This window comes from Microchirus variegatus (genome assembly GCF_963457635.1).
Source record: "Microchirus variegatus genome assembly, chromosome: 5".
NCBI classification, from domain to species: Eukaryota; Metazoa; Chordata; class Actinopteri; order Pleuronectiformes; family Soleidae; genus Microchirus; species Microchirus variegatus.
In genome coordinates this window covers 12,389,773-12,417,176 of record NC_139806.1, presented here as the reverse complement: position 1 = coordinate 12,417,176, position 27,404 = coordinate 12,389,773, and the positions used below count along the sequence as shown (strand labels likewise).

The following is a 27,404-nucleotide window of genomic DNA, read 5'->3' as shown; positions in this document are numbered from 1 at the left end:
TCCTAGCACGTTCGCCATTTTGGTTTCCCGCTGATGATCGGGTAGTGCATTGTGGGAAGCGCTGCGGCTGCCGCTGCTTGTTGCTGCGTTTCATTCCTCTTTTTTTTCTTTTTTTTTTTCAAACATTTGAAATTGTAGGCAGGGCATTTACGTACACACCAACAGCATCTCACATCCGCCCCTCAAGGACAAAGAATATGTATGATATATGTGTTTGGTTCAACACAGATGGCGTTTTTTTTTTTAAAGTTGGTGTGGATGAAAATGACAAGTCTTGGTTTTAGGATCGCGAGTTAAAACCGTTTTTGTATGTGTGGATTACACGTACATGTATTTACTCACAGAGCTCGAAACCCCAGAGACGCTTTGTTTGAAAGACGGCTCATTTCAGCAACTTATTGGACTTATTGGAGTGCTTATTTAGGCTGGAATAACCGGAAGTTGTGCTCGTCACTGATGTAAGGCTTTTGACTACACTCACATTACCAGCACGTGGCTTATGTCCATTGGTGTGACTCAGATTTTTTGTTTGTTGTGTTTTTCTGGGAGGTACACCATTCATTCATGAAAAATAAAATAAAAACACACAAAGGAAACACCACCAGATTAGATAGGACACTTCAATGGTATTTTGCATGTGTCATCAACAACAAGTGTCATATTTGTGAGGCCACTCAATTTTGAAGAAAAATAAAATGTACCTGTATTGATCCCCCTGTGAGGGAACTCAGAAACAAAAGCTAGACAACGGCACTTTCCTCCATTGTTCATTAGTTTTGTCAAGCTCCTCCAGTGCAGGTCAATGACGTCAAAGATCAGACAATAACTTACATGGATTCCCTTCACTCGTATCTCACGGTCACATATTGTAAATATATCAGATCTAAGACTGCATACTGAAGGAACACAAAGCCAAGAAGACCTGGATTCACAATCCTGTTGGAACAAGAGCCTTCCTGCATGGAGTTTGTATGTTCTCCTTGTGTGTGTGTGTGTGTGTGTGTGTGTGTGTGTGTGTGTGTGTGTGTGTGTGTGTGTGTGTGTGTGTGTGTGTGTGTGTGTGTGTGTGTGTCTTCTCTGGGTTCTCCAGTTTCCTCCCACAGTCCAAAAACATGCAGATTTGGAAATTGGACAAATTGGACACTACAAATTGACTATAGGCGTGAGTGGGAATGGTTGTTTGTTCTCTATGTGGCCCTGTGATGGACTGGTGACCTGTCCAGTGCGTACCCCGCCTATCGGTTTTTATAGCCATAGAATCAGGGTGTCCAATACTGATACCGACATTACAAACCCAATATGAGTCAGATGCAGTCTTTTTTAGACCCTTTCAACCAGCGTCTCAAAGTGGCGGCCCCCCAATCAATTACATGTGGCCCCCCATATCATGTTATAATGAAAACATGGCCCATGACCTCACCTCAGCCCGTAGCTGAGGCACAGCTGCCAGCAAGGTGATAGAATATAATATATGTTTCCTAGCAATGTTTTTTATAGCAGTAATAATAAGGTCATAATTATCCCATTATTAAATGTATCATATATGACATTCAATTACACATATATATACACTTATTAGGGCCCAAGCCACGAATGGCAGTGACCGAAATGGCTCCTGGTGCAAATTTTAATTACATTTGTCCGCACTATTATTTATTTAATTTAAATTGAATGTCTGTTTTTGATATTAATACATTAATTTTGCATCATAAACAGTATTTTAAAGTATATGTGTGATATCATGATGCAATATTGTGACCAGCTGTTTTTTTCTTTTTGTTCTCCAGTCCGGCCCCCTCTTGACCACAATAGATGTGCATTGGCTCCCAGGTCATTTGAGTTTGAGACCCCTGCTTTAGAACATTTCAGGCTATTTCAAAGACAGAACTCACAGCCCACAACCTGACTCAGCTATTTATATTAGTATATTATTATTAAACTTATTAGACAAAGCATGCATTTCAGATTTGTTTTAGTAGAAGCGTCAAACACAAACGAAGAAGAGTGACTGTTAAGGCCACTGTAGTTACCCAACACGCTTGTGTGTTGAGGAGTGCACCATTTATCATAATTTGTGTTCTTTACTTTATTTTCACATGAAACATATATTTATAGATATAGAGTATACAGAGTGTAGCCATGTTGAGATTGTTTTGAGTTGACAGGAAGTTCTGCTTGGCGCTGGGGTGACCATGCTTTTATTTTGAAAGGTCATACAGGCGTGTGTTGTCCTCACGCTCGTCAGCTTGCGCCGGTCACAGGTTTTCGGTTCAGAGCAGAGTTCAGAGTCTCGCGGTAATCATTACGTTGCTGCTTTCGCTCCCGCGGGATTCACACGTTATCACACGATCTGTCGCCGCTTTTTCACGGACGGCCTTGGAACTTTGAAGCGTTGTTTTGCCACAGGAACACGCTGCGCATGCGCCCTGGACCTCCGCTTTGCCCCCCCCCCTCTCTCTCTCTCAGCGTGAGGTATTTTGCTTTGCTTTAAGATCAGCAGCTGCTGGAAGCAGCGAATGCGCAGACATGCAGAGTGGAACACATCAGAGAGATGATTCACACCGTTAAAGACGAAGCCACGGTCCCGGGTCGTGTAACGTGCTGTCGTGTTTATGTGTGCGGGTGGTTTCGGCTTCATGTGGAAGACGCTTTCTCCTCGCATGCATTTTGAATGATCTTCCACAGCCCGGTCCACGCACTGAGATGATCTATTTTTGTGATGGCGAAGGGTCTGTTTCCACGGGCCTGGGTGAAAAAGTCCTTCTATTTCCAGGTAAAATAAATCAGGATAGTCGATTGTTGCTGTGTGAAGATGAATGAAGATGCACGATGGGTTGTGTTTGAAGTGACTTGTGAGTGCTGATGTCTTTGTGGTGTCACGTCACACTGACAGCTGGCTGTAAAAAATGACAACTCACCTGAGGAATGTAAGAGCTGATAAAAGATAAGCTGGAATGTGGATGCACAAGTATTAGATGAGTTTAGGCCTAAAACAGTGTGTTGATGTCAAAAATGAAATGTCAAATGATGCTCAGGTGTTTCATCTGTCTTCTTTCCCCCCCTGGCAGAGTATATGATAATAAAGTCCATTGCAATAAAAACACTGGCATGAAGTCCACTGTTGTGAATTTCAACCATCCAAATAATCTATAATAATCAGGAATCTGGAAAATATTTGTTATTTCACATGAGTGGGAGTCTTGCTGGGCCAACATACAGTCCTAGTGATTTATGTTGACGTGCATTGTTTTGTTCACTCAGAATACAAAGTTGTTTGCAATATAAGCATGACAGACATTTTTGGGTTTGGATGAAAGCGGTGGAGCTCTCACATTTGTGGCCCCCTGCCAGTTATTGCAGTACAGTCAGGAGCTTTTGCAAGAGGAAGAGAACTGCACGGTTGTATTTCCTTGACAGAGCGGCAGAGTAAACATATTATTGAATTGCAATACCTGTAGTGAGTTTTTACACGTCTGGGTTATTGTGACAGCCTGTTAAGTCAACAGGATCAACCATAATTAGCCATTTAGGAATGTCACGACTCAGGTCTTTTAATCTTCGTGCTTAGTTCATTATCTGCAGCCACGTTTTTCTTGCAGATGTTGTCCTGTCCAAACATCCCATATATCGTACACTTCACTATGCACATAAAAATCAGCAAAAGCATTTTAGCTGAGTCATGTTTGGGCTGTTTATTTCTTCTTTGTTTTGGGAGATCATTTATTACACAGATGGAGAATGAATGATGTCTTTGAAATGACTCAGCACAATTGTGTTGTTAACAGCTTCATAGTTTATAAATGGTCTAAAGTGACTGTATCGGACTATTGTCGGTATCGTTAGATACTCAAGTTTGTGGTATCGGTATCCATATCGTCCCATCCCTAGTTTGTTTACCCAATGAACTGTCGCTTTCACGAATAATCAGACTACAAATCATAGTCTGACATCATGGAACTCTTCTTTTCAAAATCTGTAACGACTGTGAAAGTTGTGTCGTGTGTCCCCAGCATAAGGCTCGTACCAAATCTGAAAAGTTTCTTAAGAGTCTGCTGATTTATGGTAGCGCACTAGAATGTGTCGGCAGAGCTGGGGTCTCCAGAGCTTTTGTAGGACAAGTAGTCTTGTTTTTGCTGAAGTCCACAGGTTTGTTTATTGTTGCAATTCTGGGGAACTATATAAATAACTTTGGATAGTAAAGAAAAAAAAATCTCATGGGAATTGAGGTAGAGTTTTGAGGTTGAGATACAAGGATTTTCTTGGAGTGCGCCCTCTCTCCAAATATGTATCATACAGCTGCTGCACTGGACTAACCCAAAGAGTATCTCTGAACTCCTTTCTCACTTTATTTGACACCACGTTTTTATCCTTTGGCTTCTTTTTGATCTTTGGCACCACTGTTACAGTTCTGCTGTGTCATGGCGCCATACTGTACTTTAAGCAGTGGTTTGATGACACGTTCATGGTGCAGTTTTCCGGGTGATTGACATCTCGGCTGCAGACAGGAAAAGACACAAAGTGGTGAGAACAGGCAGCTCTCGCTCTGTCCCGAGGAATTCTGTATAGAATTCCATATAGGGGTTGGAAGGAAACAGGGTGATGGCCAAACTGCAGTATGTGAAGACTTGATACTGCAGGTCTTTTTGTGTGTGTGTGTCCACTGCAGTGAGTGATATGAGCCTTAATGCTAGTAACCATTGACAGCTGGTAACTTGACAATTTGCATGATGGGATTTACACTACGTGACAGTGACTTGGCATATTTCACACAGATGTCAAAGTTCTACCTTCTCCAATATTCATTACTGGTTCCTCTAACTATCTTTATTAACACACAGTTTATATTGTATTTAAACTAGTACCTCTCTCTAATGCAGGAATGTCAAACTCATTTTCACTGAGGGCCACATCAGCATAATGTTACCCTCAAAGGGCCAGATGTAATGTCATACAGAATAAATGTAACTAAATGTAACCAAATATAATAAAAAACTAAACTAAAGGTAACTACTCCGTAACATATTGCTAAATAACTTTCTGTATTTATTACTTATTCAAGTTACAAATATGATTCATTATAGATGTAACCCAGTCTGCGATGGTGTTTCTTGACAAACTAACAGTTTTAAAAGCCTGTATCTGGTCAGTGCAGACCTGCTCACACACCTTCAGCATGCACTGCTTCAAAAACACACCCTCAAAAAAAACTGACTTTGAAGCACGGGTGATTTCTTCAGCCACAATAAAACTAGCTTTCACTGCCGCATCGTTTTTTGGTTGTGGCTTTTGTGAACACATTCTTCTGCGATCACAGTCTCAATTTCACTCGTCGCAGGATGTATATACAATGACACACTGCCATCTAGTGGTGGGATGCTGTCGCTTTGCGGGTAACGCAATCGTCGTGCATTGTGGGAAATTTAGTTAGTAATTTAGGAATTTTAGTCAACACATGCCGTAAAGCAACATAGACCTATTTTGACACAGATTCTTAAGACCAATTAATCACTCGTGGGCCACATAAAATGACCTGGTGGGCCACATCTGGCCCCCGGGCCTTGTGTTTGACACATGTGCTCTCGTAGTTCATATTTGAGTCATTCAACTACATTGGGATCAATTAAAAGTACAGTGTGTAGAATTTAGGAACATTTATGAGTGAAGTTGCATGTTGCAGCTGAATATCATACGATCAGGTGATTATTGTATAATAAATAATAGCAATAATACAGTATAATAGTAAACTGAAACTTTCAGTTTAAAAAAAGTAATCCTCGCAGAGATGATAACTACACAATAGATTCCAGCATAAATGAAGGATTAGTCTCTTTGTTGCTTGTGTTGTTTAAATCGATCATGTCTTCACAGACAAACCCTTTTGTCGCTCCATACTGTGTGTGTGTGACTACTGACATACAGTCGCTGCACATCTTCATACGTGCATACAAGGATCTGATAGCAGTTTGTAGTAGTTGCGTTGTTCTCCCCTGATAGCTTCTGTTCTCTCTCTGGAGGCCCCACTATCTGTTTGTTCATCTTTTCCGGACACGGAGCATTTGAAAACATGGCAGCTCTCTAGAGGAGTCGTTTCTCCAGTTTGAAGTCAACACCACTCTTAAAGCTCCAACAGCATCCTCCTGCCAGAAGGCAATTTTCATGAAATGAACCAGTGGGGAATGGGAGGCAGGAAAAGTGTGTTTTTTTTCCTGTATTGGTTTTTTGTTTGTGAGCTCTTCTTCTTTCAAATTCACAGTGGGGGGGTTTGCAGTTCACAGTTGGGATGTTTTACATATTTTCTGTGAGCAAGTCAATGATAATGACCTCATTGTGATTTTGATCATGTTTCCAAAAAAAACAAAACCATCAAGGAAATGCAAAATGCAACAAAAAAAAAAAAGATTTGCGGGCGTCCTGCTGCTTTTTATTTGTTTTTTGTTTTTTTAATAGTGTGTGTGTGTGTTAGTAGGATCTTAAGGATGCATCAAACTTCAGCTACCCCCATACACACAATCAAAAACATGTACCGACACATACACACACTGTCATATCAACATTGCTTATAACAGAAATAACTTTTGTCTAATTCTGGATTAAGTCACTTATTGGTCACTTATTGTGGCTATAAAAGGACAACTGACCTATATTTTTTTTCAATGTGTGAGCAGCCTGTGGTCAAGTAGAAGTCGATTGGGTTGGTAACCGCAGGGTTGGTGGTTTGAATCCTGAGACAGGTCAAGGGCTTGTATGTCCCTGAGCAAATTACCATTTTACTAACTAATTTATCTCAATATCATTCCCATTTAAAATGCATTAACTTGCTGAACGTTTTACACAAATGGAGGGCTTGAATCTTAGCCACAATATATTGATTGTTTTGGTCAGAACCACGTAATTGGTTCAGGCTGAAATTCTATGACATCTCTGTTCTGCTGATTGTAACAAATTGAGGACACACCGCTAACCCCTCTCTTTCTCAGGCACGTGGTGAAGTAGTTTGCCTTGACATATTAGAAATTATGTCGTTTTTTCTACTGTTTGTGTAGTAGGATAATGCTGTTAAAAACACACTCTGGATGGTTTGTCTGTAGAGACTGCTGTAGAAAAATGGTAGGCTCTGTAAGCAATGCCCATATCGAAGCTTTATTCCAAGGTAGCAAAAAGTAACTGCCGTTTATTTTAAATCGTTACCTAGATACCTATCCAAAAATATGGGTATTATATTAAATTTCTGCCAATAAACCATTCTAACACGTTATATACTCAGGGCCTTTAACTCCTCTGTGTTCAGGGCCAGTTAGCAAATGTTAGCATGCTAACTCGCTAAACTAAAATGGTTAGCCTGGTTTTCTTAAAGTTCTGTAATAACATTCACACAATGATATATATATATATGTGTGTGTGTATATATATATATATATATATGTGTATACGTATACATGTGTATACGTATACATGTAAATATATGTACATGCGTATATATGTGAATATATATGTATGAAAATAAATATATGTATACACACACATACATATATATATATATATATATATATATACACATATATTCACACATATATATATATATATATATATTTTCATATTCTATAACTAGAATGTCATGTCACCGTGCAACAGCAGTATCTGCACCTCCAAAACCGATTTCCAGCCTAATAAGCTGTTGTCACACATTGTGACAAATCATCCAGCCAGTACCTTGTTTTGGAAACCTGCAATATAATCGGTCACCATGGCAACAGATTATGTGATCAGGATTAATTAGGGAATGCAAAATTCTTGCTCAGGTCCAGACTCTTCCAGTGCAGCGTGTCTCTATGGTGTCTAAGTTGTTTAATCTGGTTACATAGATTAACAATTTCGTGCCTTAATTAATACTGAGAAATGATACTGCCAGGATTTCTTTTCGAATGAGCACGTTTCTGATTTGGATCCATCTCTGTGTGTTTCTAGGCTCGGATCTCGTTTGTTCGTGTGAAGTACCTGTTCCTCACGTGGCTGACTGTGCTGGTGGGGAGCTGGGTGCTTTATGTGCAGTACTCCGCCTACACAGAGCTGTGCAGAGGATATGAGTGCAAGAACGCCATTGTAAGTATTGGCTTTATTGGGTAATGTCATTTATTTGGTAAGACCTTGTTGCTCTAAGCACAGGATCACGAGGAAGAGCTGAACTGCAGTTGGTTTTATGATCAAGTCAACCGCACGTAATTTAGTGACCGTCTGTGTTGTAAATATATTTTGCAACCATATGCCCCACAGAGGTCAATGTGGATGAGTAAGTCTGGTGTGCGTTAAGTTATAATACTCATTGTGTCCTGCTTTATGTCCAGTGTCGGACACTGGGAACTCGATAAATTGAAAAATGCACTTACAGAGAGATAACTGCATCATGTCTTTTTTTTTCCAAGTGTGATAAATACAGGAGGGGAATCATCGATGGCTCTGCCTGCAGCAGTCTGTGTGACAAAGGCACTCTCTACATGAGCAGGTGTCTATCACTGCTGCCAAACAACCAGGTACAAAACTGTCTTCTACGAAACATAATGCAGCAGCAACAGCGATGCCTCTATTTAAAGGGATCTGTCAACAAAGTGCAGTTATGTAAGGTAAAACTGATTTTAGCCACTTAACAAAACGCTAACCCAATTAAATCTATGTCTTAAGACTATGTTTGCCACATAGTCTTGGGAAATGAAGCTTGTGTCACGTTGTAAACCACTAAATCACAGCTCCATAGCAGTTGTTGATCCAATTCTGTCCAATTCAATCCTTCGTTACGTAGGGTTAGGGCTAACCCTAACCCTAAGTGATACAGCCACACTTAACAAAAACCTGAACTATCACGTGAAAGTTTTTACATATATAACACTGGTCATTACTAATGATAAAGGCATTGATCTGGTTATTCATGCTGTTCAGCACGTTAAGCATTTCCACTGTTTTTCCAGGTTTACACGGGCAGCTGGGGAGACCATGATGGGATCATCCACTGTAACCTGGGCGAGGTTGTTCATTACGAGCTGGGTGAAGAGCCAGAGCCTCGGAGGGAGACCTCCGTGTTCGACAAGCCCACAAGAGGCACATCGGTAGAAAAGTTTAGAGAAATGGTCTTCAACCACCTCAAGGTAAAGGACGACCAAGGTTTTGAGGTCTGTGATGTGGTGACTGAAATAACACATATATCACTCTCCTGTCTTTTTCCACCTCTCAGTCTAAACTTGGGGAGCAGGCTAACCTGGCCAACCTCGTCAGCCAGATCCTGTCCGTCGCTGACGGCAACAGAGATGGACGGGTGTCACTTCCTGAAGCCCGCTCCATGTGGGCCCTCTTGCAGATGGATGAGGTATAAAAACTTGTAACACTTGTCTTTTCCTTTGATGATGGAAACATATTACAGATAAAAAAAAATGTCCCACGTTGTTTTTGAAGGTGCTGCTGGGCCTGCTGCTCCAGGACCGTGGACACACTCCTCGTCTCCTCGGCTACTGTGGGGACCTGTACATGACAGAGCGAGTCCACTATGGGCCCCTGTATGGTTTGTCTCTACCGTGGCCCCTGGTGTCCTGGGTGCCGAGCAGTTTGCAACGCACCATGGACCAGTGGTTCACCCCCTCGTGGCCTCGCAAAGCAAAGATCTCCATGGGTCTGCTGGAGCTGGTGGAGGACATCTTCCACGGCACCTACGGCAGCTTCCTCATCTGCGACCTCACCGCGGCACACTTTGGTTACACGGACCGCCACGAGCTCCGCCTGACCAACACGCGAGCAGTGGTTTCTGAAGACGAGTTCAAGCGCGCCATGCGAGTGCTGAAGTGCGAGACGGACGCCGACTGCGTGTATGGGGTGGACTGCAGAACATCGTGCGACGTGGCGGAGAAAAGGTGCAGGGAGGAACCCGTTCAGCCAAACTTGGCAAAGGCATGCAGTGCACTGAAGGACTACATCCTGCGTGGGGCGCCGTCATCAATGAGAGAGGAACTGGAGAGGCAGTTGTATGCCTGTATGGCTCTCAAAGGTAATGCTGGACAGATGAACATGGAGCACTCGCTCATCCTCAATAATCTGAAAGCTCTGCTGTGGAAACAGATCTCTCACACCAAGGACTCGTGACAAGAAGAAGCGAGTCCAGTCTGTTTCTCACATGGCGCCGAGTATTATACATGCTGTGATGTAAAAGTAGCAAATGTATGAAGTCATTTTTATTAACTCTTAACACATAAGGACGAACTGACTGATGGAGATTCTACCTCCTACTGCCTGGAAAACATGAAGTATGTCAAAGTAAAATAAACTATATGATATGACTATGATAGCATGTTGCCAGTCACCTAAAAAAAAGGGGCACTGCTGGGAAAACAAAACAAAACAGAATGCTGTCGTTTCATCACAAGAGCTGAGAGATTGAATTGCTGTTTTTGCCACATTATCTAAGATTGATTCCATCATCCAGGATTACGAAGTCATTGTACAAAAACTACAATGTGAAGTGTACTGAAATTGCACTACATTAAGTTATGTACCTCAACTGTGCCGTGTTGACATTTCTATTATTAGTGATAGTATGCTGTTTTTTTTCTACTACACTAACACTAAAGCACACCGGATCTCCTTCAATGTATTTATGGGAAAATTAAAAACCATCAACTCCACACATGACCCATTAGTGCACAATGTTTTTTTGGGGGGAGGAATTTCACAAATAATGCCTCTGTTAAATATCCAGTGTCACAACACTGCAGCTGCTCTGGGGATGGTGATTTTGGTTGCCACTCATCTGTACGGTTACAGTTCATTAGCTTAATAAAAAAAAGGACAATGTGGTGTTGTTTCTGTCAGTGCTACACAAAGTTCTTCACTTATAACCCAAGTGAATCATCAACGCTACATCGACACAAATATCAAGTATTAATGTATTTAGTTTGTGAATGTTATGTATTTTTTTCCCACAGAATAGGTGCATTTGGTGTTCATGTAATGTAGCATTGTTCCTAGATGTCACAGTGCCAGAGACCATGTAATGAATGTTTTCCACAAATGAAGGTGGAGATCTGTATCACTTCCCATGTGACACATTTGAATGCTGTAAAAAATAATTTCCCATGGTCCCATGCACACACACACACATTGTATCTGCGGCCATGTTGACAGCCTAACTCATTGTACCACTTTCAATGCTTTTCAAAAAACAGATGTGACCTGTAAAGCATGTCCAGCTTGTGGTCAGTGCTGTTTTGTTCTTATTATGAAAATGTAAAAGTGTTTACTAGCTTTTAGAAACCAGCATGACTTTGCACAATAAAGCAACATACCACTTCACTGTTACGTCAAACCTGTCTAGGTCTGTCAATATTTGCTCGACACCACCCTGTGATCCACTATCAGATAGTTATTGTTCTCTGCAAATGCACAATTATTCACGACATTCAAGTAACAGGGTATATGCTCTATAAAGCACAAGCATACAAAGGAACAAAGCTCAAAAAAATTAATTAAACCCAAGGCGAGGTATTTTAAAATAAGCAACACCGACTCGAGTATTCCTGATTTTGGAGTTTATTGCGTGCAATTTTGGATATTATTTCGCGGCAGGACGTCAACACTGTGTACGCGCACAGCCCAGAACCGATCTTGCAGGGCGAGCATGCCTGCACATGGTTGTTTAAAACGTGGAGAGGAAAACGATATGGACAAAATGTAACTTTTATGACTTTTAGGGCCTTAATCCCAAAATTGATAAATCAACTTTCAAAACTTTTAAGGACCCCGCAGACACCCTGAGTAAGTATTAACTGTGCCAGACACAAGCATGAGTTTGAAATAAATTTATTTGTCTGTGAATTGTGTGTCTCTGCAGCAGGGAACTCTGCCGAGCCCCTAACCGTCCCCTTCTTCTTGTTCTTGTGCTCGTAAGAAGCTGGCCTTTTTCTGGGCGACGTGGTCCTTCCTCTGTGCCAAAGATAACTTGGCACGATTCCACCTGCCCGGAAAAAGACACAACAACAGATCCATTAACATTCAGCACATCCGTGGAGGGAAACATCCGTCTCAGCCTTGGGATCTCCCAAGTAATTATCGAGTACTTTCAGGGGGGGGAGCTGATTCAGTTTTAGAGTCGCTGGACTGCACCTGCTGGCTCATTTGTTCAAATTTAATTTGACTCACGATTAATTCTATCCGTTGACACTTTTTTCCTACGACAACATGGTTGAATGCCTCGTGTTAGTGGAAACACCATTGAGATGCGGAAACCTGTTACTCACCTCTTCTTTTTGACGTCTTTCTTCGGTTTCTGTTCGTGTACAGGGTTCGCTCTGATGGCGGCGTGTGCTTTTTTGTACATTTCTTCTACCTGAAAACGGAAACATTCACTTCATATTAATGATCGTGCTCCAGCTCTAAGCGTTTTACTGCGTCTACGATGATTTGCCTTGCTTCTCTCAGCCCCGTCTTGAAAAGGACAGTAAACATCAGCTAATGCAAATGAAGGACCAACTACATTTTGCTCAGCTTACTTTTATCATCATCAAGAAGCAGACAACCCCCAGCAAAGAATCACCATGACAAAGTACACGTAATAGTGCGAGTCTTCATCTCCACAGTCTTAGTGATATGTGCGGTTGCATGACACTGGTTCTTTTATCTTTAAAAATCACATGATCCATTTTTTCCCCTACCATGTCTGGAGCGACTCCATTTTTGATGAATCGAGAGAACTGTTTCTTATAGGCATCCTCGTCCTCCTCCATCAGGTAAGCCATGTAGTCGGCCACATTCATGCCCATGATGTGTTTGCGATGCAACTCTGCGTTGAACTCTTTGCTCTCTGTGTCGTAACCGGGGAATCGCTTCAAACTGGAGACATGAGCAGAGAGTCAGACAATCCAGTATTTGCAAACAAAAAAGAGCATTTCTTTTTACTCTTTAATGTGATGATTGTTTTATGAATGTTTTCAGCAAAACTACAATGCAAATAACGTTCACTTTGGTTCATCTTGCTTCTCTCAGCCCCGTCTTGAAAAGGACAGATAACATCAGCTAATGCAAATGAAGGACCAACTACATTTTGCTCAGTGCTTTTGTATCATCATCAAGAAGCAGAGAAGAACCAATAACTATTTGCTGATTGCTTCGGCTGCCTGGAGATCAGACTGACCTGTGAGGAATGGCCAGCCCTCCATCGACTGCGCCCTTCAACGCGCCGAACACCTTGTTCCCTGTGGTAGTTCTCGCCAGACCTGCATCCAGGTAACAAGTGAAGGCGCCCGGCTGACCATCAATATTTTCAACATTGAACTCGTCTCCCGTCACCTCCACCTGGCCCTCGTACACCTGGTCCATACCGAACTTATGAAGCAGCTAAGAAAGGAAAAAACAGACAATGTGATAAAACACACCTGTACTAGTAGTTATCACAGTTATATAATTTAGTGAGATCCACAGAAGTAGCCATCCTGTGGGGCACTTTGCATTCACGAGTATGCATGTTTGACATTACATAACAGTAGTTCCACAGATTGGCCTGTGCTAAGGTCTCATGAGTTAGGCTAGTTGATGTACACTTGCATCATTTCCTGTACATATTGGGTTCAAAGTCCCTCCCATGAAGTAGGATCATGAAATCTCACTATGACCGCTTAGAACTATCATCAATCCAAATTGGTATGCCAGAAAAGGAGTAGTTCCGCTACAGTACTATGTAAAAAAGTAACGGTGCAAAAAGTGCCAAATGACGTAGTTTACTTTGGATCTCTCAAGATCCAACATTGGAAATGCCCAGTGCCTATCACTTGGGGGGTGTTAATTAGCAGAAATTGAATATACTACCCATAAGTATGTTTACATACATTAGTCACCATCAATAAAACCATTAAGTTTTGTGGCCTTAAAACAAGTCTTTAATGTGTAAAGCAAGGGTCTTGCGTTAAGACGGCCGCCATCTTGTGCCTCCATGAGGGACGCACGATATTACTTTTTGCCTTTATCAGATATGCTGATGTATATATTTCTTGGACCAATTACTGAAAAATACATTTCTCCTGGCTCCCACCTGCCGAAATCAAGAAAGTACCAGCCTATTCTGTATGTTTTAGTATGTCTTTTTACTCTTGAATGTGATAATTGTATAAACATTATCCGCAAAATTACGCCATACACTAAATAATGTTCAATTTGGTTCATTTCGCTTCTCTCAGCCCCGTCTTGAAAAGGACAGATAACATCAGCTAATGCAAATGAAGGACCAACTACATTTTGCTCAGTGCTTTTGTAACATCATCAAGAAGCAGAGAAGAACCAACAACTACGGTACTTGGTGTGTTTGTCAATTGACTAATGCCTATGCTGTGCATCTGTTTCATGAAATGTGCAATCTAGGACCCAGACTACCCTTAGCTTTTTTTGGAAAAAGGGGTGAGTGGAGAGTCCTCTGTGACAATCTGCAGTCTCACCATCAGATTTGAATGATTCTTTCAAACTAAGACCTTTAATAACTTATTAACCGTTTTCTCACCCTGCGCGCCAGCAGCAGTCCAGTGCAGTAGGCCGCAGCGTAGTTTGTGAGGCCCACAGTGATGCCGTATTTGGACAGTTCGTGGGAGTAAGCAGCGCTCACAATCTGGTCTCCTTCAATTTTAGCATAGGCGATCTGGACAGGACAAAGACAGAAACACAGAAGTTACAGCTTATCATTTTATATTGGTGATGATCACACAAGTGTGACAGAGTACTGCAGCCACTCACCTGGCAGCAAATGTCCCTGTTGGAAAACCTCACGATCATGCGGTACTTGGGCGTGTTGTACTTGTTCTTGTCCTGCACAACGAGGCGCTTCCGGGCGAAGAAGTCAGTTTTCCCCTCTGAGAAGTGAACAGAATGTTGAGACAATGGTTGAGACTGGGAGACTTCCTGATGAACAGTGCAAGTGAATTTCGCAGTGGAAGTCGACACTCACCTCTCCTTCTTCTAAATTTCACTTGATATCTCTTGAAGTAGGCTTTGCTCTTCACCACTTTGACGAAACCCTGAGCAGAAATAAAGAGAAAAGGTGTTACCAGAGCCGCCATGGACGCAAACGGCGGCATAACAGTACATTAACATCTTTAATCATATCCTCAGTGTTGTCAGTGGCACACAGAGAAGCTGAAATGCGTTTAAAACGTTTTTAAAGTGTACGTGTCCGACAGTAAAGAAGCTCAGCTGAGCTTTCATCAGCCATGAGGAAAAGCGCCACGCTGGAGCAGGACAGTTCACCGGCCCGGCACAACGCAACGAACGCAAACATCCGCAAACATCTGCGCTTTAGACCGCCGGGAAGAGTTCGCTATCATCGGACACATTTCCACACACTCAGATGATCAACAATGAAGGAATATCGATGTGTTTCACTTACCATTTTAGCGGGTTTTCCTCCTAACTTTGATGTCTTCGGACTGCGGAAACCAGTGACGCTGCTGCAACGTTGCTTTAACTTGGTTACTTCACTACCGGAATCATGTGTCCCGTCAACAGCAGACAGCGCCCCCTACTGCACAGGAGAGCAGCGCCCACACACAACCTACAGGTGGCAGCAGAGACACAAACAGAGGGTGTTCACTCACCTTATTTATTGATTGATTTATTTTGCGTTTAAAGGAAACGCACTGTGCACATGTTCTAAATGTAAACAGTTATTATTATTATCGTTATTATTATTATTATTACCATAGTCATAATAGGTAGACTAGAAGGTGCTTTTTGTTGTTGCCATTCTTAGATCCAGACATACAGTGAGCAGTAGCTTGACACATAAAATCTGTCAAGAACAAACAGTCTTAACTATTTATTTCTCTCATAAATAAATAAGGATACATTAAAAAGTTAACTATTAACTGTAAGCCAGCACGAGAGAGAGAGGGAGAGAGGGAGAAAAAAAAATCACATCTCATCAGAAGCAAAAGTTAGTCTGTCACTTACACTTGTTCTGGTTAATAAATATTGAGTTCAGTTTTGGGAACCAGATTCCGAATTTCTTTGATTTAAATATGTTGTTAACCTTGTGAAATCGGGAAGGTTTGCTTCAACATATTGTACTTTATTTTATTTATTTATTGTAAAGCCAAATTCTATCATACTTCATACTGCGCTGTATAAACAAAGTTTGTATATAATATATAAAACAAGGTACAAAAATTCTATTATTTCACACTGGTGGGGGGGAAAAAGTATTAAAGGTCCATTGGCCTTGTTTTATGGAGGCTGCCATCTTGTGTCACCATTGGCTTTGAAGAGGAAGTTCACTACACAAAGAAAAACAACATCCTATCTTGATACAAAGGCCAGCATTGTCCTGTAGGAAGATGTGAAGGAGAATTTGGAGAACTGACTTAGATGTCACTTTTTTTTTTTACACACCGGACCTTTAAGATTCTACAATAAAAATTAAAAAAAGCATTTAAAGGTGCACTCTGTAATATATCTAAAGCAACTGGCCATAAAATCCTCCTTATATGTCACAGAGACTCAGGAATAATATTCATATAACAAACTGAACTCACCAACAACAGTACAGACAAAATATTTGTATTTAAAAAAAATCGTTTGCGGACGCAAATCATGTTTATGTTTTGAAATCATATTTTGGCATGTGGCGCCACCTACCGCCATCTACCAATAATTGCAGTCAGTAGAGTCTCAGCTGCGGAGCAACCACGGGTTGCCAGTTATGTCTGAGCTACAATGGCAGAGAAAACGAAACCTAAAAGATCTCGGTATTTTGAATTTAAGTGTAGTAACCATTTTTGGCCACATTCTTACATATGGCGCCTTTAAGCAGTGTACTCACGACTTAATATAAAGTAGCTAGTGGACAGGTACTGTAAGTGTTTCCGGGGGTTGCTTTGATCAAACATTGAAGCGTATGGTTCAAGCGGAGACTTTCTGCTTCATCCATCAACGATTACTGACAAAAAAGGAACCAGCGTCTTCTGCTTTTCTGTGCGAGATAATATCCCTCCCTGTCACTCTTGGTTACAGATGTTCTCAGTGTCAGATAAAGAAAAGTCAAAGTCACTCTCGTGGACGGCTTCTTCTCAGTCGCTCAAAGCTTGGCTTCTGCAGAACTGATTTCACAATCAAGAACGGCAACTGTCCAGTCATCCGTGTGCAGCAGCGGTCAGCAGTTAACCAGGCTTTACTGTGAAGGGAGTGAAGGGAGGGTGTGGTGGGCGGGAAAAGGGGTGACAATATTTATATTTGTCTCACGTACAGATGCTGCCACCCACACTAGTGTTCAGCAGGGCGAACGTCAGTTTATCGCTTTCACAGTCAGACATGTGAAAAAGGATGGAGAGATGACAGTGAGATTTCAGTGGTCTTGAAATGACTTGCAGAAAGTCGCACACCAACACGTGTTCACACCCATACCGCAGATAAGAAGCATTGGCGTCTCTTAAACATGTGTTTTTCAGCCATTTGATGGCAAACGTGTGAATATCAGGATACATTTTGTTTGACATGTAAATTGTTCACTTATTTACTCTCCTGTTCTCCTTTTCCCCCCCAATATTTACATCAAAAAAGTATATTAAACATCAAGTCCCAACCCATTCTTTCCAATCCAGAGGATTATCCGGAGGAATAAATACAAATCTATATCGTTCACATCCATGAGTGGTAGTCCTTTAAATATATAAATAAATAAATCTGGAGATAATGTAAAAAAGCAACACAAAAAAAGTGAAATAAAAGAATAAAACTGTCACTGCACTACTGGGTATTAAAAGCCATTCTGAATAAATATGTTTAAAATTTGGATTTAAAAAGGCTAAAACATGGATTTAATGCTAAAACATGTCAAAATGGCTGCTGTTTAAAGTGTCCATCAGTAAACATGCACACACCATGGTTTTTTTGTGTGTACTTGTCCGTTTACGTTTTAGAGGTGAACGATGAGGACAGGTGAACGGTGAGGACAGGTGAACGGTGAGGACAGGTGAACGATGAGGACAGATGAATGATGAAGACAGGTGAACGATAATTAAGGTCCCTGAGTGAGTGAGAAAGCATTTGTGACCTTTGACCTTTGGCTGATACATTATGTGTTTACATATTTGTTAAAATAATTTCTTAAAACAAGCTACTTTTTACTTTAACTTAACATTATCTTAACATTTTTACTTGCACTTAAGTCAAATCTAAATATAAAATAGTGGTACTTTTACTTGAGTAGAATATTTCAGTACTCTTTCAACCTCTGCTGAATTCTGTTCAGCTTCCTCAGATTCAGAGTTCCTGACTTATTTTGAAGTGTCACCATCAATGTGATCAGTGACACCTGTTGTTTCTCTGCTAAAACATGTCAAAATGTAAACATTTCTGCCGTCAAAAAGACTAAAATTGATAAATGAGTGCAGTCATAAATCAACACGGAGAACTCAGTGAAACCAAATCAGTTCTGCTGAAAACAAAACAGAGTCTTGCTAACTTTAACTTTTAGAATATATTAGGCAGAGCGCAGATGGTGCAAGATATAGTTTTGGTATGAAAGCCCGGCCCATATTTATTTCTCCACCCACGTCCATGATAGTGTGTCTTACAAGAAACGGGCAAAAGGTGGTGTTTCGTGTGAGAGTATTTCAGAGGCGGACACACCACAGATGTCGCAGCAACTTAGTTTAAGAAAACAGCCCGAGCAGGAAGGTAGTCACTAAAAACAAAGACAAGAAAATAGTTTTCCCCAAAGAAGCAGGTGCATTTCACCAGTCATGATCTACAGGCTTGTTCAGGTTGGACTACGCCTGTTGAACTTTAACTCTCAAATGGCCGCCTAATTAGGGTTAACACCCCCACCCCCCTCCTCACATGCACAGAGACACAATGACCAGGAAACACTTTCTTAACATCCACACACCAACGTCCCACATGAGATTGTTAGTGTTTGGGGGTAAATTTACAACCAGAAATGGGCTGTTTGCAAACAAACAAAGGGGGGGGGGTTGATAGCAGTGATGGATGATGGAGGTGATTTGTGTTTGAAGCATAAATCCTAGCATCTGTTTTAGTGTAAGATGAGTGTCTTTACAGTGTTTCCTTAGTTGTTTTCCCTCTGCCAGTGAGAGTATGGTTTTGGCTGCGGGTTTGACTGTTAAAGTTGCAGTACTTAACTTTTACATTTAAACCATGTCCACTACTTTTAAACCCTTGCCTGGTTAAGCTTATCACTTCCTGAGTGCTCTTCCTGTATTTATCAGTACAGCAGCGATGTGTTTATGCGTCTGTAGCAACATTCCTGTACTGCATGCAGAGTGATGTGTGTTTTTACGTCACGACTTACGGAGAGAAGATAGAAGCATAGCAGCTACGCTGGTAAAGAGAGGCGGCAGCAAACAGTTGGAATATGGACCTAGGGTCGTCCTATCAGAGAGTTCTCCAGGCTTACGTAAGGAGTGGTGAAGGTCTGATGTCACTGCACTCTGATGATCAATCTGTGCATTTACATGTATGATAAAAGTCAGATTTTAGTCGGACTAAGGCAATAATTCGGTTTTCTTAATGTCATGTAAACACCTTAGTCCGAATTAAAATCAAGCGAGTCTTAGTTGGACTAACATAACTGGATAATGTGATTCATAGTCTGATTACACATGCGGACCACATGCACTGAAATTTTCTCTTTGACCCGGAAGTAGAAGGAGCTGAACATATAAACTGTGAACTGCAGCACTGTTGCTAGAAATCATACAGTAGCCGAGAGTTTATCACGATTAGCATGTACAGCAGTATCTTGTATAAGTAAAAGTACAAGATTCTTACTAGAAAATGACTTTGGTAGAAGTTGAAGTCACTTTTTATAATGTTACTTAAATAAAAGTCTTAAAGTATATGAAATTTACTGTACTTAAGTATCAAAAAAAAAAAATCTGATAGAAAATGTACTTAAGTTTTGAGCCATGGTAGCTCAGTGGTGGGGTGAATTGTCTTTCAACCAGAAAGGTTGTGGGTTGTAATCTATACGTGTCCTTGAGCAAGACACTTAATCGTGTCCGTGACTAGAAAAGCTCGATATAATACAGACTGTTACCAACTCTTTTTCTGACTTTAGTGGAGTTGCAAGAAATATAAATAACAAAAAGTACAGATATGCAAAGTTTGTACTTAAGTACAATAATAAAGTATATGTACTTTGTTACATCACAACACGGAATAAGTGTCTATAAAGCGTCTATAAAGTTAAATACATACATTAAATCAGGTTATAGTAGCAGAGACACGAGCTCCAGACACTGTTGCTGCTGCGTGGTAATTTTTAGTGAGAAACAAGTGAGGAAAACAAGATGTTTGTTGACGTCCTGAGTGAAAGCAGAAGTGTCTTGTGGGCAGCAGTGTCCAGTAAATCATTCATTGTGTTCACACTTAGTCCCTATCTGGTGGCTGCAGTTGGGGCCAGCTGAGAGCCTGATGACATTTGGCCAGCCACTCCCACGAGGGGGGCTCCATGTGGTCGAAGCCACGGAAAAGGCAGAAAATCAGATTGCAGCAGTACGGAGAGGGATAGTTGAAAGAGAGGGAGAGGGCTGTTGCACTGTGGTTAGAGTTCCTGCAGCCAGAGGAACGTGTGAGGGGATGAGATAACACGATGTGGTTTTCACTGAGATGCCAAAGCAGAGCGCTGGTGCAGAGGTGAGCACTCTGACTGACTGCTCAAAGCTCTAAACAAAGGAAAGGCAGTTAAGCCACAATCTTTTTTTCCCCCTATTTTTTCCACTTTGTGCTCTGTCCCTCTCTAGGGGTTGCCACAGCGGTTCACCTGCTGTTTCAGTGATCTGCATATTTGATTTGGCAGAGATTTCTTTACGCCCTACAATTTATCTGAGATAGGATGTGACCCCCTTTAGGCTGGAGTCTATGTAAAGTGTTATGAAATCCATCCATCCATCCATTTTCCACCACTTTATCCTCCACATGAGGGTCGCGCGGGTGGCCTCTCCTCTGATCGCAATGTTTTTGAGAGGGGTGCTGAGGCTTTTTAAGTCAGTTGTTATTCAGTATTGCCAGTGTATATCAGCCCGCTGCGCTCCACTCTCTCTGCTAGCAATTAGTTGCAATACGACAAGCTCTATTTTTCGGGTTGGTGGCGTAACAGATTAAACCAAAACATGGACAGAATTTGTGGACCAAAATATTAAAGTGCGTTTTTGTGACTATAGTGGCTGTAACAGTATTTCACTTTCTGTTTCCTGAATCTCCGATGACACACCACAGCCATTTTATTACTGATTATAATATTTGAACCTTTAAGATAAAAGCAAAAATCTCAAAAACTTTGATGGACAGTTTGCCTTTGATGTAAGTCATGTGTTGTCTGCTCTCAGTTCATGCACACTACTGCAAGTTAATTGTATTTAATTAGTCATATGTTACATAATGCCCATCTTTTTTTTTAATGTATTTACTTGTATCGGCTATGGACCCCTTTTGGTGAGTATTAGTCAGTTCAAAAACGATTGTCTTGGTTGTGTTGCTTCAGTTGTTTGCGCTGGGATGAACCGTCTGAAGCTGATGTTCGTTTGCTCAGTATTAGCAGAAATTCAATGTGTGTGTGTGTGTGTGTGTGTGTGTGTGTGTGTGTGTGTGTGTGTGTGTGTGTGTGTGTGTGTGTGTGTGTGTGTGTGTGTGTGTGTGTGTGTGTGTGTGTGTGTGTGTGTGTGTGTGTGTGTGTGTGTGTGTGTGTGTGGGGTGTGTGTGTGTGTGTGTGTGTGTGTGTGCGCGCGCGCGCCCACATGAGCACTGGGCTGTGTGACAGTCATCAAAGCCATCAAAATGTATGATTCCTTTGATGACTTTGAACCAAAAAATCTAGTAGTGCAGAATCTTCCGTAATCACAGATCTTTCGAACAGATTTTGGACTGTGGACGACAGCACGGCATCTCTCAGTGTACAGCAGAAGGAGAAGGTAACTGTGAAATATTACTTATTGCCAGAATGTTCCTTATTTTCTAGAAACATCTTAGAAACGCACACCATTCTCGCTCACATTCATGACTTTAGGCATTTAGAGTGATTTTGCAGCAAGAAAACCCTGGTTTCCTGCCACTGTTCAAAAACGGGCAAATTGGACACTAAATTGACCGTAGGTGTGAGTGTAAGAGTGAATGGATGTTCGTGTGTCCTCTATGTGTCCCCTGTGATGGCCTTGTTGCCCTATGTCAGCTTGGATTGGCACTGGGATAAACCGGTAGAAGGTGGATAGATGAATTAAAAAAAAACCACCCATCTATTATTCAAGGAATGCCTGTCTGTCCATTTGTCGGTTAATCACATAACAACGGTTCACTTGAGAGGCTTCAAACTAGGTGGGTGACTCTTATTTAGACAACAGTGTGTGTACAGTGCGGTAGAAAAGTAACAGACATACATCACCGCATGGGCAGAGACAGCAGTACTAGAATAGAGAGGATACGCAAGACAAGACAGATTATATATATATATAATCTGTATATATAATATATGTAACTGCTGCAAAAAAAAGAAAGCAAGAAAACACTCCCCTCCCCCAGGGTGTGTGATAACTGCGATTGAGCTTCTATTTCAATCACATACTTTTGAGCTAAAGAGTGAGAATCAAGGCCTGCAGGGGGGGGGGGGGCAGCACTGATATGGTCTTTTTTTAACTCTGTGTTTGGTTTCCTGTTCTGAGTCAGTGTTTATCTTTGTGTTAAAGCACCTCAACGCTGTGCTCGTTCGTCTCTCACTTCACTTCAGTTTTTTCTTTCTCGGAAAACTGTGAGCGTCAGTCAGCACGCAAACTTCTTAATAATGTACGTACTATTTATGAGAATATAGCTAAACATGTTTTATTTTAGCTCACATTAGGTGCGCGAGAGACTGATTTTCTCATCGCTGAACATCTGTGTCTGAACTCAGTCTGAACTATCACTTTACATAAACTTTATAGACTTCTGGTTTTCCTGAATATGCCAATACGGTAGCAAATATATGATGAATAGCCACCAGGGGGCAAACCCACTTGTTGCAAAAAGAAGCATGTTTTTGAATGAAGTCTGAACTCACAGAAACTTTCTCTGATGCTCGGTCTGTCCTTAAACCATGGATGTCTGTGATGGAGAGATGGATATTTATTTGGCAAATTTCTCTTTTTGAACCCTTTTCAAGTGCAGTGTGCAGTATATGCTTAAATTATTTCTTACATATTTTCAAGTGTGCACTTGCTGGAAATTTCAAGTTAAGACAACATATTTGACAGTGAGGGAGTTATACAAATGTCCAAAGACAGTGGCACTGGTGGATTTAGCAAAACATGAATCAGTGTTTTTGTTTGCCTCTCATGGCTGAACTACAGGGAAATCATATTTGAGAGAGGGAGGCAGGAAGACAAAGACTGAAGTGAGAGAGAGAGAGAGAGAGAGAGAGAGAGGGAGAGAGGGGAGAGAGTGCATTTGGAGACATTGTGCTTTGTGTCCACAGATCAGCTCTGTCACAGCGCGTGTGTCTCCTCACACCTGGGATATAGTGGCTGCAGAGTGTGTGTGAGTGTGAGTATATGGGACATGTGCGTTTTAGTTTTATTCCAGTGTTATCTGCGCTTTGCTTGCAGGTCTCTCACTTGCTGCAGCTGAGTCAAACAAACTTGGTTCCCACATGGGACAAAAAAAAGAGAAAAAAAAGTAGATAACGCTGTGCTTTGCTATGACCTTGAGCCCAAATATTCGCTATGATTTGTGTTCAGACTCTTGACAGATTTCCATTTATTCCCTACATGCAGCTTTTTTTTTTCTTGTTTTTTTAAACATCAAAATGGTCATCAAACATCTGTGACTGTTCCTCAGCGTCCTCCTCAGTGGACAGAACCTGCAGCCGGACCCGGTGTATGATGGGGTGGTGGATGGGGGGTGTAATTGGTGCGTATAGAGGCTGAAGCAGTGTTAACTGTAAAAGGATACTGCAGCTCTCCACCAGCAGGCTGTTGTTGTGCGGAGCGGCCGTCTCATTAACAGGATCACTTTACAAGCGGCAAACAAACGGCTCATTATCCATCAGTACCTGCTCTGCAAACACTTCTAATAAATTTAACAGCATCTCTTCTTTTTTTGAATCACAAGAGACTCCAAAGTATCCACTGCTGTTATCATGTGTGAAATCCATGTTGTCTCATAGTTTAAACGCATTTTGATGTCTTACAATTGCATGTATAACCACTGCTACTACAAAGGAATTAATACAATTTGACTATATGTATATAGTATAAAGCATAGAGCTTATAAAACTCTCCTGTGAACTGATAACACGTTTACAATTAACGACACAATCCCTTGTTCAGACTCTCAGAGCAGGGGACGGTGGTCCAGCTCTGGGCCACCTGCACTCGCAACACCTTGTAAACGATACGGTCTGTCTGCGCATGCGTAATAGGCTGCCAAAAATCCCAACGCTGCCTTGCCTGTCAACCAATAGTGTCTCTCTGTCTATCTGTCCAGAGATAAAGTCCGAGCTGCGCAGAGGAGGTGAAGTGAGGTGGAAGATTTCAGAGCCGAGGAGCAGAGACTGAGTGAAGAAGAAGAAGAACAGAGAAAGAAAAGAAAAAGCAGAACAATCATGCCGAGGTCTTTTCTTGTGAAGAGTAAACGGGCCCACAGTTACCACCAGCCCCGCTACGTGGATGATGTCTACAGTGGATTGGATACGATTCTGGCTCACGCGTACCTTGGTAGGTTCGCTTGTGCGTAATTACGCACGGGAACTGTTACTGTTGAACTTTGTTTGTTTGTTTGTTAAAGTTGCTGGTCTTTTATGAATTATTAATACACTGTTGCATTAAAGTTAAGAAAAAATTGTGTCATAAGAGTGAGTCAGATTAATATTTGACTTATATTTGTTACCTGCAGAGACCAAATCCCAGACGGAGAACTTGGAGCCGCAGGTGGATGTGTGTGCCGGCATTGACAGACTGGCCCAAGGGTCCCGGCTACTGTCCCCGAGGTCGCTGTCCTCCAGCTCTCCGCTGAGCTGTGGAGGCAGCGTGTGTGACCGATCATCCGACTGTGATTTCTGGCGTCCACCGTCTCCTTCCTCCTCTCCAGGTCTGCTGCTCAAATATATGTAAAGACACGATAACACAGTTCAACTTTCGGCCTTTTTTTTGGTTGTCATTATTATGTGAGCTTATATACATTTTTATTTTATGTATTATTGATTTTAAGATTTTCATAAGTGTGAGGCAATTCTACACTTTGACTTTTATTGTTGATTATATACTTATTTTGTAATAATACAAATATGTAATGTGATTTTTTAAACGTAGGGTTTTTAATTTCCATTGAGGCCTTGTGCACATTTCAAGTGATTGATATTAGTCACGCTTTAAAGTGCAGTTTATATTGATCAGTTAGATTATAAACTCACATGATACATCAAAACTAATTCCCAGATTTAGAGAAATGCTCCACTCCAGCAGCGGAGGACGGTCACCACTTCAACACCCCCTTCTTTCCTTACTCTTGGTCAGCATACTCCAACTCTGAGCTCAGGCATCTGGTCCAGGGACCATATCACCACCAGCAGCACCAGCACCAGCAGAAGCAGCAGGGTCACCACAAAGAGCCCAGCTCGCCCATCAGTATGTACGGAGCAGAGGACAGAAGCGCAGAGGCGCTTTACGCACAGCGAGGCCCCATGTCCGGATGCTACCACGAGTATTCTTCAGCGGCCCAACAAATCCGCAGGATGCGGGACGCAGGCGAGCTGTGTCTGGATGTGAAGCCGAAGAATTTCAGCGTGGAAATCAAGTCTGAAACGGATTTCATCTGCACCAACTTTGAGTCAAATGGGTCCTATAAGTGCGTCAAATGTTACAAGGTTCGTTTCATTCCGCTTTATATTGCTGTAATACAATATTAATTTATGTTTCGTTTATATAGTGATTTCAAAGTAAAAAAAAAGAGAGTAATTTATAAACATTTTCCAAAAGGTGTTTTCCACACCTCACGGCTTGGAGGTTCATGTCCGGCGGTCGCACAGCGGAACGAGGCCGTTTGAGTGCGGGATCTGCGGGAAAACCTTCGGCCACGCAGTGAGCCTGGATCAGCACAGAGCAGTTCACTCGCAGGTACAGGACAATAAAACATCCCATAATCTGTGTTTCCAGGCCTGGTGTTTGTCTTCTGTCCACTGAGGCCTTGTACTCTAAATTTCCACAGGAAAGAAGCTTCAGCTGTAAAATCTGCGGCAAAAGCTTCAAGCGCTCCTCCACACTGTCCACGCACCTGCTCATCCACTCGGACACGCGGCCTTATCCGTGCCAGTACTGCGGGAAGAGGTTCCACCAAAAGTCAGACATGAAAAAGCACACATTCATCCACACAGGTGAGAGACACTGTCCAGAAACACTCACATTTAAAAGCATTAATTGTGCGTAAAAATCACACACAAAAACAGAAAAACAAACCAACTGTGATTTTTGTTTGTGCGTCAGGAGAGAAGCCGCACAAGTGCCAGGTTTGCGGGAAGGCCTTCAGTCAGAGCTCCAACCTGATCACGCACAGCAGGAAACACACGGGCTTCAAACCGTTCGGCTGTGACCTGTGCGGGAAAGGCTTTCAGAGGAAAGTGGACCTGAGGAGACACAAGGAGACGCAGCACGGACTCAAATGAGCAACAGACGCTCTGGAAACGAGAAATTCTGCACTTTTATTTGACTTGACTTACTTTCTATTTTAATTTGTTGCATTTCCCTTCATTTTTCTATTGTTCAGTGTAGCTGATTATTTAGACTGAACTATTATGTTGGTTCATGGAAATTTAATTGTATTTATGGAGTGTGTTTTTAAATTATTCATATTTAAAAGGTTTCTAATTTTTGAAACGCCTGCTTTAACTGTCTTTACATTGAAATGGAAATGCAGCACATTTAGTCAATGTGTCAGATTTATTGTCAATCTTACTCAAAAATTAAATATTAACCTTTAATTCTCAGTTGTGTGTGTGTGTGTTTTTTTAAAAAGCTAATTTTATTTAAACTTAAAACACAAATTTGCTTGAAACTATTGATCAGAAATCCCTCTACCTTCCTCCACTGATTGTTTGTAGACTGTGTAAAAAAGGAGAAGCAGTGTGGAGCCATGCAGGTCATCAATCACATCCCCAATCTGCATGACAGCTTAAAGTTATATCTCCACCACCGACGAGGCAAAAAACGTTTTGCTGCGTGCGCCACCTGGTCAAAACCAAATATTTTCAGACACATGCATTGTTAACATACCCATATCACAAATGACATTATGGTGCCAATAAACCCTCATGTGAAGGAAGTCTGCAGGAATAGCTTCACTTTTATTGCGGCAGAAGAAGCAATAAGCAGCGTGTCCACATGGCAGTTTTCGCTGGGAAAAAGCTGGGTGTG

The 27,404-nt window shown here is 41.6% G+C and overlaps 3 protein-coding genes across 3 annotated transcripts; 2 read left to right on the top strand and 1 right to left on the bottom strand.

Annotated features, from left to right (window-relative positions):
- Nucleotides 1-2,487: 2,487 nt before the first annotated feature.
- On the top strand, nucleotides 2,488-10,122 carry dipk1aa (divergent protein kinase domain 1Aa; the record flags this gene model as incomplete). Its single annotated transcript, XM_083889857.1, has 6 exons — nucleotides 2,488-2,773; nucleotides 7,966-8,100; nucleotides 8,421-8,528; nucleotides 8,961-9,137; nucleotides 9,224-9,355; nucleotides 9,442-10,122. Exons 1-6 carry the CDS (start codon nucleotides 2,720-2,722, stop codon nucleotides 10,120-10,122), a joined length of 1,287 nt encoding a protein of 428 aa, XP_083745983.1. The 5' UTR covers nucleotides 2,488-2,719.
- A 1,696-nt stretch (nucleotides 10,123-11,818) lies between these two features.
- Nucleotides 11,819-15,483, bottom strand: rpl5a (ribosomal protein L5a). Its single transcript, XM_083890362.1, has 8 exons — nucleotides 15,401-15,483; nucleotides 14,963-15,032; nucleotides 14,752-14,867; nucleotides 14,522-14,656; nucleotides 13,166-13,368; nucleotides 12,687-12,864; nucleotides 12,273-12,361; nucleotides 11,819-11,989 (listed from the first exon to the last, which is right to left on the bottom strand). Exons 1-8 carry the CDS (start codon nucleotides 15,401-15,403, stop codon nucleotides 11,887-11,889), a joined length of 897 nt encoding a protein of 298 aa, XP_083746488.1. The 5' UTR covers nucleotides 15,404-15,483; the 3' UTR covers nucleotides 11,819-11,886.
- Nucleotides 15,484-24,601: 9,118 nt separating this feature from the next.
- gfi1aa (growth factor independent 1A transcription repressor a) lies at nucleotides 24,602-26,656 on the top strand (the record flags this gene model as incomplete). Its single annotated transcript, XM_083889470.1, has 6 exons — nucleotides 24,602-24,713; nucleotides 24,892-25,086; nucleotides 25,434-25,861; nucleotides 25,974-26,111; nucleotides 26,203-26,368; nucleotides 26,478-26,656. The coding sequence occupies 6 exons, from the start codon at nucleotides 24,602-24,604 to the stop codon at nucleotides 26,654-26,656; spliced, it is 1,218 nt and encodes a 405-aa protein (XP_083745596.1).
- Between the last annotated feature and the right edge of the window lie 748 nt (nucleotides 26,657-27,404).